Source organism: Diceros bicornis, chromosome 25, assembly GCF_020826845.1.
Source record: "Diceros bicornis minor isolate mBicDic1 chromosome 25, mDicBic1.mat.cur, whole genome shotgun sequence".
Taxonomy (NCBI): Eukaryota; Metazoa; Chordata; class Mammalia; order Perissodactyla; family Rhinocerotidae; genus Diceros; species Diceros bicornis.
Window position 1 is genome coordinate 20,079,858 of NC_080764.1, and position 13,022 is coordinate 20,092,879.

At 40.3% G+C, this 13,022-nt stretch overlaps 1 protein-coding gene across 1 annotated transcript in view; it reads right to left on the minus strand.

Annotated features, from left to right (window-relative positions):
* The window catches only part of STAB2 (stabilin 2), a 152,992-nt gene extending 140,238 nt beyond the window's left edge, over positions 1-12,754 (minus strand). The window contains exons 1-3 of the mRNA XM_058568547.1: positions 12,677-12,754; positions 9,514-9,647; positions 8,172-8,287 (exon numbers count right to left, since the gene is read on the minus strand). Coding sequence (XP_058424530.1) covers positions 8,172-8,287; positions 9,514-9,647; positions 12,677-12,754 — 328 coding nt within the window. The remainder of the gene's footprint in view (positions 1-8,171; positions 8,288-9,513; positions 9,648-12,676) is intronic.
* Positions 12,755-13,022: the final 268 nt, after the last annotated feature.

A 13,022-nucleotide genomic window follows, 5' to 3' on the forward strand; every position in this document is an offset into this window, starting at 1 on the left:
ATCAGGACCATGTAAGGTCCTGGGTAGACAAGATGAGCACACGTACCTGGTTTCTACTTCTATGGTCCTACATGTTGGTGGGGAGAGAGTCATGGATTAGCAGACAGCCAGATAAATACTGGTTTACAAACTGGGGTAAGGGTTGTCAGGGGAAGAGCTCTCATCACTCCACCTACTGGAGGTTACCAATATTTACCAAAAACAAACTAATCCTGAACAGCCTAATGGACCTAGATCTGGTCTCAACAGAGGGCAAGAGGCAGATCATTGAGAAAGGGCCTTGTTAAAGATTGTGGTCTTTGTCTTAAAAAGAGCAGTGAGAGGTGAAGATGAAGAGGAAGGGTGAGGGCCTGATCAAGCAGGTACCAGTATGCACTTTGAAGCTCATCTGAAGACCAACTGAACCACTTGAGTTCACAATGCTGAGCAAGGGGTGCCAAAAGAGTGTTTCCATAGATCATTGACTATCACATCGTTCTTCTCCCAATTCCTTTTGCTGTTAGGCCCTTCTTGGGCTGAGATGGTATTTTGGAAACTAGGCCCAACTCTGAGCAGGACCAGGAAGATAAGGTGACAGTTCTACCATGGTTTCCCTCTCTTGGCCCCTGTGCCTTTCCCTAGGGCTAGGTGTGCAAGGTGCTCTCTGAGTGACCCTCAGCTTGCCTCCTAGGCTAGCTCAGAGGGACACTGGGCCTCCTCCGCCCTGAGACTCAGCAACGAGTGCCATCATGCAGAAATGCCCTCCCAAGCATTTTTACTGTTGCAGGCAATGACTGCTGAATCCCGGTCTCCCATACTTGCATTCTACTGAATAGTTTCCTCCACGCATTGAGCCAACTCTCCTCCCATCTGCATTCCTTCTGTCCAGCCCCAGCAGACTACTGCCCTCTGCCCCAGACATGCCCTTCCCTCCACACTTTGCCTGTGCCCTTCTCACACACAAAGATGCTCTCCCTGACTCCGCCTCTGAGGCAGACTCGCCTTTTCCATCCTCTGGGTGTCCCTTCTGTTGGCCCATGCCTTATTATAACATACAGAGCAGAAAGTGGCGCAGAGTCATCTATTGTAAATACAGCTGTGTTGTAGGCTACAGACTGATCACAGAGGAATTGGGGAGCTTCCCCCATCCAGCTCCCAAGAGTGTGACGTTGTATCCAGGAAGTGGTGGCCTCCTTTTTCCTTAGCGGATGGTTAGCAAGCCTTTCTTTTTAAAACTTTAGGCAAGTTCCTCTATGGATGATTTGCTGGAATAGCTGTTTCTAATCACCTGGGCGGGGGGTTGTTACACAGGCAGATTCCCAGGGCCCTCCTCTCCAGGAATAACAGCCATGAAAATGCACCTCTCAGATCTCTACTATGGGATCATAATTTCCCTGAAATCCACCATCCTCTTCGTGAAGCCATGCTTCCTATGACTGCTTCCAGTCGGTGACTGAGCACAGCAGGGATACTAGGGCAAGCCTGTTCCTACAAGACAGAGGACGTTGTTGAGTGACTTTGGCTGGAGGACTCCCCATCAGCTTTACCAATTGTTTTCAGAACTACATGTAGTCTAAGACTTTTCCATCTAACCTTTCTTGGTTCCCTTTCTTATTCACAAGGGTTAGATCTGTATCCTTGTCTGCTAGATCCCCTTGCTTCTCCTGTCTTCTTTCTCATTTTCCATCACAGGAACTTCTTTTAATTAATGACTTGCATCTCTAGCCCTGTCTTGGCATCTGCTTTTCAGGGGACCTGGGCTAATACAGCAGGGCGTAGAGAGCCTTTGTGCAAATTAGAAAAAGCCTCCCCGCCCCCACTGCCCTTGTGGATGTATCCCCACAGACACCAGGCTTAGCAAAGAGGTGAAACTAAAATAAATAAAGAGATGGCCCTTCCTCAGAGTGGACCATACACCAGAGTGTATGGCTTGGTGAGCCATGGATGGGCTGGATTTCAGTTCATACTCACCCCCTTGGCCAATAAGACCTTTTACAATTTTACGCAAAATCTGGTACTTCACACCTGCTGAATGGGGATCTCTGGGTGTAAGAGTCAGGAATATGCATTTTGACAGGCTTGACAATAATTCTCTGCTGCACATTAATGTTTGAGAGCCATTGGCTATGCTGGAGGAATTAATGTGGATTGTCCTAGAGAGGGGCAAGGTGAAGGTTTTTATGCTACCTAAGCTGCTAGGAGACGATCAGTTGATGGGCCTTTGCACGGGGATGGTTGTGTGGTGCATGAGCTGTGCACAGGGCAGGGTCCTTGGTGCTTTAGTGAGGTTCTGCTGTGGATGAGCTTAGCAAGGAGGCAGTGCCTGGACACCTATGTGGACCAAGACCTGCTTCAGAGGAAACTGCAGCACTGAGCAGCTGGTGGAAGGCCAGTGTCCTGTCCACATGGAGCTTATGTTCTAGCTTTTCATTAACACTGGGAACACAGGATCAGAAAGATACACTCCCTGGCTTCAGGAAGATCACAGTCTAACTCCTTCATTTAGAAATTATTTTTCATTGGAAAATAGTGGGAATGAGAGAAGGGACATCACTACTAATCTATTTACAGACAGATCATAAGCAGATATTATGAACACCTTTATGCCAATAAACTCGACAATATAGAGGAGGTGGACAAATGTATTGAAAGTCACAAACTACTAAAGATCACTCAAGAGGAAATAGATAACCTGAATATCCTTATATTGATTTAAAAAGTTGAATTTGAAGTTAAAATCCTTCCACAAAGAAAACTCCATGACAGATGGCTTCACTGGTGAATACTACCTCACATTCAAGGAAGAAATACCAATTATATTAAAACTCTACTAGGAAATTGAAGAAGAGAGAACACTTCCCAGCTCATTCCATATGGAGAGCATTATTACTCTGATCCCCAAACCTGACAAATACATTACAAGAAAAGAAAACTGCAGACCAACATCCCTAATGAACATAGATACACAAATTATTAAAAAGTCTAAAAGGAAAATTAAAAAATTCTTAAACAAAATTTTAGCCAACTGAATCCAACAGTATATATGAAACAGATAATATGTTGATGTCAGTGCAGTAAGGTAAAAAAAGACATAAAATGCATACAGATTGGAAAGGAAGAAATAAAATTGTCTCCATTCTCGGACAACATGATTGTCTACAAAGAAAATTGAAAAGAATCTCCAAAAAGTTATTAGAACTAATACATTAATTTAGTAATTTCTCAGGGTACAAAAGTCAATTGCATATACACGAATGTCCATAGCGGCTTTATTCTTAATTGTACCAAACTGGAAACACACTCAAATGTTTTTCATTTGGTGAACAGACAAACAGACTGCGTACAGCCACATAATGGCGGGCTATGAAGCATTAGAAAGGAATGAACTACTGATCCATGTAACAATATAGATGAAACTCAAATGCATTATGCTAAGTGAAAGAAGCCAGACAAAATGGTACATCCCGTGTGATTCCAATTATATGACATAAAGGCAAAATTATAGGCACAGAAAACAGATCAGTATTTGCCAGGGGTTGAGAGTTGGGGGATAACTTGACAACAAAGGGAATTTAGGGGGATGACATAACTGTTTTCTTTCTTAATTGTGGTAGTTGTTACACAACTGTTTCTGTTTGTCAAAGGTCACATAACTGTATACTAGAAAGGGTAAATTTTACTGTATGTAAATTATGAGAAGAGCAAATGAAAAAAAAATTATTAGCAGATCATGTGCCTCGATGATAGGTTTGGAAAAGGTGATCACTGTCCCTGGGATCTCACTGTAAAACCACACTGCCTCTCAGTTGGTTGGAACTAGAAGGGAGCTCAGTGTCATGGAATCAACTCCAGGCAGGAACAGGCATCAGCTAATGGTGGAAGCAAGTCTTCCAGGAGCAGGCTAGTGGGGGGCAGGCTGCCCTCCCAGCAGGTGAGTTGGGCAATACAACTGGGTAATTTGAGAAGCAGGAGAGAGTAATGGGCTAGAGCCCAGGCTCTATAGTGAGACAGCTCTTATCTCCTAGTCTGGCTCTGCACTTATCAGCTGGCTCTCTGGACAAGCTGCAAAACTCCTCAAGGTCCTAGGGTCCTCACCTGGGCTCTCAGGTACAACTGTTTTTCCTCATTAACCTGTGAGCTCCTTGCAGGTAGGGATGGTGATTATGTGCAGCATACAGTAGGTGCTCAATAAATGATTGATTTTTATGAGTTGGCCAACCCTGGAAGGAACTTTGGAAAAAAGGTAGCAGGAGTGTGGGGGTTTGGAGAGTCCTCATTTTATGTCTTAAATCAAATGTGTTAACAGTGTATGAAAATGACTTGTTTGGTTTTTAAATAAAAATTTTAAGGCCAAAGTGTAAATTTCTTTTATACTTTTCAAATCATTTTCTATCACCTCAGGCCCCCATTGAGAAAAAAGATGGTAAAATTGACATTCTCAGCAACCACACTTGAAAGAGATATAGAATTTGCTATAAGGGCACATTTCTGATGCGTTGTGAGGCTCAAAGAGCTGATAAGGCTATTTTACGTCATTATCACATTTCCCTTTGGTCCCTGCTACTCTGGTGGTCTCTTGCCTTGTGACTTTCCTCCTGCAGGAGGCTTACCCATTATAAGCTGTCAGCAAATCATCAGCTGTTCCGTTTCTTTGAAGAAAGATAATAAACTTCCTGATCAGCAAGAGGCCAAGGCCCTCCCTGTATCCTTATCTCCCAAGGAACTCGAGAGGTGTCTAGTCCATGTCACCACTTTTGTTTAAAAGCTTGGCTCCCAGTGCTAGGCAGAGAGTATGTGCTGGAATTCCATTTATAGCTCTGGTTGGAATTGTCTGCTGGGAAACTGACGTGAAACAGGGTCCTCACGTGAACTCAGCATTATTTGTCACTCAAAGCCAAAAAGGACATGCCTAACAGAGCGGTTTCAAATCCATATAGTCTGTTATTTGCAACCTGTGCAGTGAATGGCAACAAATATACAACAGGAAAGAAAAAGAGGTCTGAAAATGCAAACAATGATACAAAAAATAAATGTGCATCATTTGATGATATTGACCTTGAAAAGAGAATCAAGATCATTTCCCATTGAAATAATCAGATTGTTTTGGCCACAATTGAGTTTATGTGTAACCCTGTCGCCCATATTCTTTTTTCATATTCTTTTTTCATTACTTTGAGTTTTTGCACAAATCTATTAATGTTCATAGTGGAATAAAAAGAACTTTCATGTTTAAAAAAATCTATTTCATCTCAAATATAATATGGGTTGTTCAAACGTGGTTAAGGTGCAAGGTTAAAAATATGCTTTTATGCTAATGAGAGAAGACTTCCTTCTGTATGCTGATTTGATAAAGCAGTATAAGTTTTAATGAGGGAGAAGCATATTAAATCTGGGTCTAAACACCTTTCTTATGTCAAGATGACATATTTTTTTCCCCAAGTGAGAATTCATGCCTTAGTCTTAATTTTAGAAGAGGACGAGTAATTTTTTTTCATCGTGCTTTTCTGTGTTTTCCAAGTTTTCAGAATTGACCATAGAGTTATTTTCTAATTTGAATAAGGTACTTACTGTTAAAACAGTTTTAGAAGTAACCCAGAGGTATTGAGTTGAACTGTATCTGTTGATGTATTAAAAAGGAAGTGGATGCCACACTTGCCTTGGAACGAAGGCCATTCCAGAACTTGTGCTTCCTCAAAAAGAAGGATGGACATGTCAGCAGTTCTGAAATGGCCTTATCCTTGCGGAAATGTAAAGCGATAGTCAAGATCCCGCTTGTCATCACTGCAAATGTGAGAGGTGAAACACACAGCCAAGTAGAGCGTTTATCTCTTTCCTGAACCAAAGGAAGGAAGCCTTTCGAGACATTTAGTGTGTTTGGAAGATGAAGATAAAGGGAAGGACCCTTTTTGCCTGAATGAGAGGACAACAGAAAGATTGTCCAGGCATTGGTTTTCACGTTTTGCTTCTCTGGCCTCGAGACCTATCAGAAGGAAATGCCTGAATGTTCAAGGAATCTTCTCAGACTCCTTCGATAGTAGATGTGAGCCTTGCCACATTTGCACACAGTACTGGCGATGGCATGGATTAACGGCCTGAAGATTTGGAATCCCATTTGCCTGCTCATGTTTTACGAGTTACCCACTGTTTAAAAAGGGCTTGGAGACTTGGTATCATTTTATTTGTCTTTTATTATCAGAGGTCTATTTTGACTGTGATTCGCTCATTCATTTATTCATAAAATGTTTCTAAAGTGCCTTCTTTGTATCATACACTTTGCCAAGTACTTTCACCTATATTAATGTTTTAAAATCTCTACCATAGTTTTGTAAAGTAGGACTTTTTACTCCCTTTGACAGCTAAGAGGACTGAGGGATGAGCAGGAAGTAACTTGCCCAAACCAGCGATGATGGAACTAGGTCCAACCCTAAACCTTGGTGGCAGGCCCAGTGTTCTTGGCTCTCCTGACTGTGGTCTGTCATTTGCGATGTTGGACATGCTGACTTTCGTCACTGCTTCTTGGACAAGGCCTTTTCTTGTCTACGGTGTGTCTGATTAATAACCCAGCATCAGGTTAGTTTTTGTGGGTTAGAGAGAGAAAAGTAAACCTAAAAGTTCTTTCTATTATTTCAGGATGTCTATAAGAACTGGATGTGATCATGACCATGTTTGGTGCTAAAAAAGTTCTCGAAATTTAATCTCTTGATTCTGATGTGATAAACTCTTAGAAACATGCAGTGCCAGCATGCTGGGTGAAGCTGAGAGCAGAGCAGTTGACAGAGAGAAGGGCTGGGGTGTTCTAAACCGAAACCTTGGCCTTTCCAGAGTAAGGAGCATATTCCAGGCATTGACTGGGAGGGCTACAGGCACCTACCAATCAAAAGAGAAATTAGAAACACATTTGGAGGATCTCTCTCTCTCTCTCCTTTTTTTTTTTTTTTTTTTTTTTTTGACAAGTTCTGCTCCAGGCAGTGGGACAGAGTAGAAAAAGAGCAAGGTTTGGTGCCAGGCAGCCATGAACTTGAACTTGCTTTATCACATACGAGCCCAAAGGAAACTGGCAAGAGATAAGCTTCAAATCTCTGATTCCTCATGGGCAAATGCCTAACTCAAGGATGCGTTTTAAGAATTAGATCAGATAATATAGGCCAAGTACCTCTCTAGCACCTAATGTCAGCAATGTTGAGTAAATGGAAGCTATTATTCATTTAATCACTAGTTAAAAAAAGAAACAGGAGACAACATTATGCATACAATATGGGCTCAGCTATTTAGAAGCCATATGGAACAAAAGACCAGAGAAATAAGCCAAACTATTAAGGGTTTCCCACGTGCGACAGAATACAAGTTGCTGTTTTTTCTTTCTTTATACTTTTCTAAACTTTACAAGCTGAGTACGATTTGCTTATATTATTTTAATCAGGAAAAAAACACAGCAAAAGAGAACTAATCTTTCCCCTTAAGTGGATCCTTAAGGAGATGTTTTCATTACATCTTAGAAGATGGAAAACAAATGGTAAATTCATGAATTAAAATGGCTGATGTGTTACTATAAAAAAAGGGATCTACATAATTTGCTTGTCATAGCAAGGACTCGGTCACTACTTGAGTGTTAACATCTTTAATCAGGATAGAAGTTCAATTTTAGCTAAAAAATGCTGTGCATGACCACAGGAGTCTGACTATACCATTGACTCTGAATTAGTTTGTAGTTTTTCTTACAATGGAACCTGGTCATTATAGAGTTTGATATTGCATCCAAAGAATTAAATTTTTAGAAGATTTAATGATTATTTTGGTTGCCAAACGATAACTACAGTCTTTGAGATGTTGTAACGAAATTTCTTCTTAAAGAAAATCATATTTGGGGTCATAATAGCCCAGCATTCTTACTTCCTGTCCATGGTCAGTTATCTTTTTTTATAAAAGTGGATATCCTTTCAATTGTCCCTTTTTCTGACTTGTAAAGAAATTCTCTTAAAGAGAGATCTCTAACTGGAGGAAAGCAGATTTCTTCATAAAAGCTGACAGGGCAAGAAAGATGTTCTACATATAGAATGAAATGGAACTTTCTAGAAAAAGATGCTGACATTCTCCTTTTATTGGGCTCCCTTCCTCTCAATTTTCTGTGAAATGGGACATTGAGAAGTTTGCATCAATGTGCAAGAAAATTGTTGCTGTCCAAGAAAACTTACCCATGCAGTCTGGACCCCAGTGGCCTGGACAGCACTGAGGCTGGACATAGTCCTTCCTACAGATATGGCGGCATCCGGGGAGATACAGTGAGGACGTTCTGACCTCAAAGGTGTACCTTGGAGGGTAAAGAGAGGACGTTAGCCCACGATCAGAGCAATGCAGTTAACTCTAGGCAGTGGGATTGCACTAGATTTTTATTTAGGTCTTTCCACTGGCTTATCTTATAAAATATATAGATTGAACATATTTTGCTTTCTAGGTAGAATAAAACTTAATCATGATTTATCTTTAATTGTAAGAAATGGATGAAAAAAATTAGGGGACGATGTAAACAATGGTGAAATATCTTAAATGATGTCAGAAGTGAAGTTAGTAGATGAAAAAAATGATGTTAGTACCACCTTGGCCATGAAAAAAAGTAGGCAGCACAAAAAGTTCTCAGTAAAGTTGCCATACAGATTTAACCTTGAAGCCTAAATCTTTCTGATATACTTTCTCAGAGAATTTGGTCACAAATGTGTGCCCACTTTGGTAATTGAGGGGTGCACTGCTGTGTATACTTGCTAATTCCAGATCAGTTAATGTTGGGAAACATCTATTGAAAATGATGACCTTGGGTTTCAGAATATAGTGCAGTTACATTAAGCAAATGTGAATTTAAAATAGTGTGATATAACATAAGGTTTAATTTTATACAAAGTAAGAAATAGTACTAATCCTTCATTTCTGAATTAAAAATGAACTCACTGAGTGCTGTCTAATTTTTAAATTAGCAGACTGAGTAAATTAAACATTGTGTTTGCACTTGAGCTGCATGGCTGCATCCATTAGCTGGTGAGCAGAACTGCTTGTCATCATTTGCAGGAATTAGTCTTGAATTATGAGAGTTTTGAATCAGAAGAGGATTTCAGGAAAGCAATGCTCATATAAATGCAACCAAGCAGTAATTCATTCATCTCCCTCTTTGGGTTCTAGCTAGTATCACGATCCATGGCTAGTTAGTAAGATGACTGTCAGACCCAAGGCTTTTAACATGTTCTGACTAGAACCTTTTTAAAATGAAACAAAATCAAGATTTTCAAAATAAAGAAGGGCAAGATGAACGGAAAATGTTTATGTGTAATGCAGTATAGTCAATTTTGTATTAAAATGTGAATCAATAATAACATGTTTTTTAGACTCAAGGTCATAGTTGTGAGTAACCTAAGTTTGGGCTCAATGTAATCTTAAAGTAAGAGAAAATCATGGAAATGCATTGTAGTTTTTGAGATAGGAAGTTTCAGTTTGGATTCACAATCCCTTGAGTTCCAAGACTCAGCACACTTATTTTCTCACGAGTACCTGCAATCTCGAACCCCTATGGAGCCATTGGTAACTTTGGTGTAACCATCGGGGCACTTAATTCCAAAGTTGAGTGAGCAGGATTGGCACTCAGTCCTAATTATAAAGAGAGACTTCTTATCACATCTTTTTGCCTGTGAAAATATAAAAAGAAAAAAATAATCAAGTTCCATCAGCAGATCCTTGGTTGACCAATCTTCCACTGGCTTCATGTCAATGAAATGACAGGGATGGCAATAAAGTTGATTGGTAATGACTGGCGGGCTGCTTTCAATCTTATGTGGAAATGGTGTTGAGATCAACAAGCAATGTCTGTCACGGCTGTGGGCAAGAGAAGAGGCTGCTTGTACTGCCCATCTGCCATCACTGATTTCAAGTTTGGAGTCCAGCAAGGTAAGATAATGTAACTACACACACACATCCAAATGGGAAACCTGAAGCATATTGCAGAATACACTTTTCAAATGGGAAATTGTTAAAGCAGGTTATTCAAGGTCAATTGGTCATAGATCAACAGGCCTTAAGGATATTCTTTCAGCATCGATTCCACACGAATATCTAGTCTGAGTGCTAAATGCCCCGGAGTACACAGTTCCTGCTCCAAAGATGTTTGCAATCTTTTGATTACAATCCAGCTAGAAGTGGGCTCCATGAGATCTTTTTCTGTTTTGTCCTGTGCTGTACCCTAAGCATTTGGAACAGTAACTGGCATGTAGTAATGCTCAGTAAATATTTGTTGATTGAATGAATGAATTGTAGGACATCAGACAGACACACTATAAACAGTCAATTAGCAACATCAGGAGGCAGAGAATTAACTGCTAAAATGAATGACGCAGACCCATTTTGGCCCTGTCTTCAGGATCTCTCATTGTCCAATGATGCTGGCGCTGATTCGCCCAAGTACATTTCCTCCCCTTTCTCAAGTTTCCTTCATCTCCCCACCAAGCTTATGATGAAGCAGCTTTAAACAACGAATTGAGACTGAACTTGGAAGTCAAAAGACCTAAGTTTGGAATCAAGCTCTGTATCTTGCTAAGTGTACAGTTTTGAATGAATTCCTTAGTCTTTGCCATCGTCTGTTAAGCGGAGATATTGATAAACACTCTTCAGGTTACCGAGACCTTTAAAAGAAGTAACAATGTGCAGATTGCCTGGTACAGGATCTGGAACATTGTAGGCAGTAAACGCTAGTTCCTGTAATGCTTCTCCTTCCCCACCTCTGTGTTTTGCTTGTTGCCTCTCCTGATAGGAATGTTCTTTTCCATTCCCTTGACTACCCAAACCTCATATCCCTCAAGGCCCTGTGTAACACCACCACTTCCATAAAACCACACTCATCTCTCTTCCTATTCTTAACTTCTACTCTTCCTATGGTTGGCCAGTGGAGCATATTTGTTGTCTTTGTTGTCCATTTAAAAACCCCTTGCAGGAGAGGACCATGTATGCTTCTTCTTTGTTATTCTGTGGGCCCAGCACTAGGTTAGGGGTGGTGGGGACATCGTAACTACCTCTAAGTTCATTGAAATATGTAAAACTGCATACGAAGAAATCTTACATATACAGAGCAATTTATGGTTATGCGTACTTCCAAAGGCATCATCTTATTTATCTCAACCACACTAAGGATAGGTAGGGCAGGTATTATCATCCTTATTTTAGAGAGAGAAAACTGAGCGAGGGGAGGTTTAGTGACCTGCCCAAGTTAAGTTAGTGGTTTTCTGATTCCTTGATTAGCTAGTTCTTTTCCCTGCACATAGAAAAACAAAATCTGTTTTTACTGGCAGTTTTCATTGGTGATCGTTGTGAACCAAAATAGCACTGGAATGTTCCTTTTGGAATAATAATAAAAGCCACCCTTAGATATAGTTTGAATTAACTCCCTTTAATGGTCATGACACCTCTACATTTTTTTAAGCAGGATTTTCTTTACATGAGGGTTTCCCATTTGGGTAAGTATATGGGGTGACATTTCTTTGTCTTTTCTTTCTTAGACGGCCAGAATTAACATTCTCTTTTTAAAACTCCCTTGACTATCAATTTTCCTTTTCAAATGGAAGGGCTCATTCTACCTCTCATACAGTCCTGTCTTGAAAAATAAACTTAGCTTTAAATATCAGTCAAGGCCTGATTTCTGTACTAAAGTAAGCACTTGATGATGATGATGGTGGTGATGATGATGAGATAATTACTGCTGTTTGTGGAGTACTGTCAGGGGAGAAACAAGCTTAGGGAGGCTAACTTGCTCAGGGTAGAACAGCTAGTCAGCTGTGTAGCACAAGTGACTGGTCCTCGGAAATATTTGTTAAGCAAACAAATGAAGGCCATAGTTCACACTCACCCCTATCTAACCTCAGAGCTGGAGCACTTACCCATTATGCCATCTTCCAATGTTTTTGTGAAAAACATTATCAAAGTACAGCCAACTGGAGTGAAATAGATGTTGATAAAAATTTGCCTGGCACTGATGCAGAATCATATTTAACTTTTATTATTAGTAGAGCAGAAATCATATCTTGTGAAATGCATTTTAAATAAATCACTCGGATTGCCTCTCACACACCCTTCCTTCAGTCTGGCATTGGTGCAGATCTGATACTGAACTTGCTCTATGATGACAGCTCGTGGAGCCTGTTTGAGAGGCTGGTGTGTTGATGTACTTCATAAGGCCAACCGATACAACTGCCCTGGCTACTTTTACTACAACTTGTATAAGGTAGAGGGATGAATTCCTGATGTGTTTTGTAATACCGTGTTTCTCAACCAGCTATCACCCGACCTGGAATTCCCCAGAGCTTCTCTCTATGTATCTCTCTGCAGCCACTGTTATTTTCTACATTCAGAATGATGCAGTGGGAGGTATTCGCAGTGATGAGACTACTAAAACAAACAAAAAAAGGATACCAAAATCCTCAGTGGAAAGAGGAATGTTAGCAATAGAATCAGAGATCACAACAATGGCATTTTTGCACAGGAATGTAACCAACAGGGTTAGCGCACCTACAGAAAGATGGTACATCTCTAGGATCTATTCTCTGTAAGCTTTCTCTTTATTTTATCAAGTCTAGCTAGTACTCTTTAATCATGACAACACGGAAAGCAAAAAGCTTTTGAACACATCACGAAAATCAACAAATAAAAAAAATTTCAAGTCTCATCTTACCTGCTCTGTAGTTTCAGGCGGGGAGCAGAAATTTTGTACAACCAATCCAAGAAAGAAAAGTATTAAATTTTGTAGCATGGTGAGGAAATATTTGCTCCTTCTCCGTGCCAGGTACCTGTCAGAATTATTTAGCTATTTTAACTTAATTTGATGAACTCCCAGTGAATTCTTTCTCATTTCAGTGTTTGCTTTTAAATCCTTTCCTCTCTTTTTCCTGGATTGAAACTGATGATATGTGAAAGCTGCCTCTAGACAGGAAAAATGGCAAATCCAGTGGTCGTGGTGAAATCGGCCACTCTCAACTGTATATATGTCCTGGCTGAATGACAGGATATCCTGAAGGGGC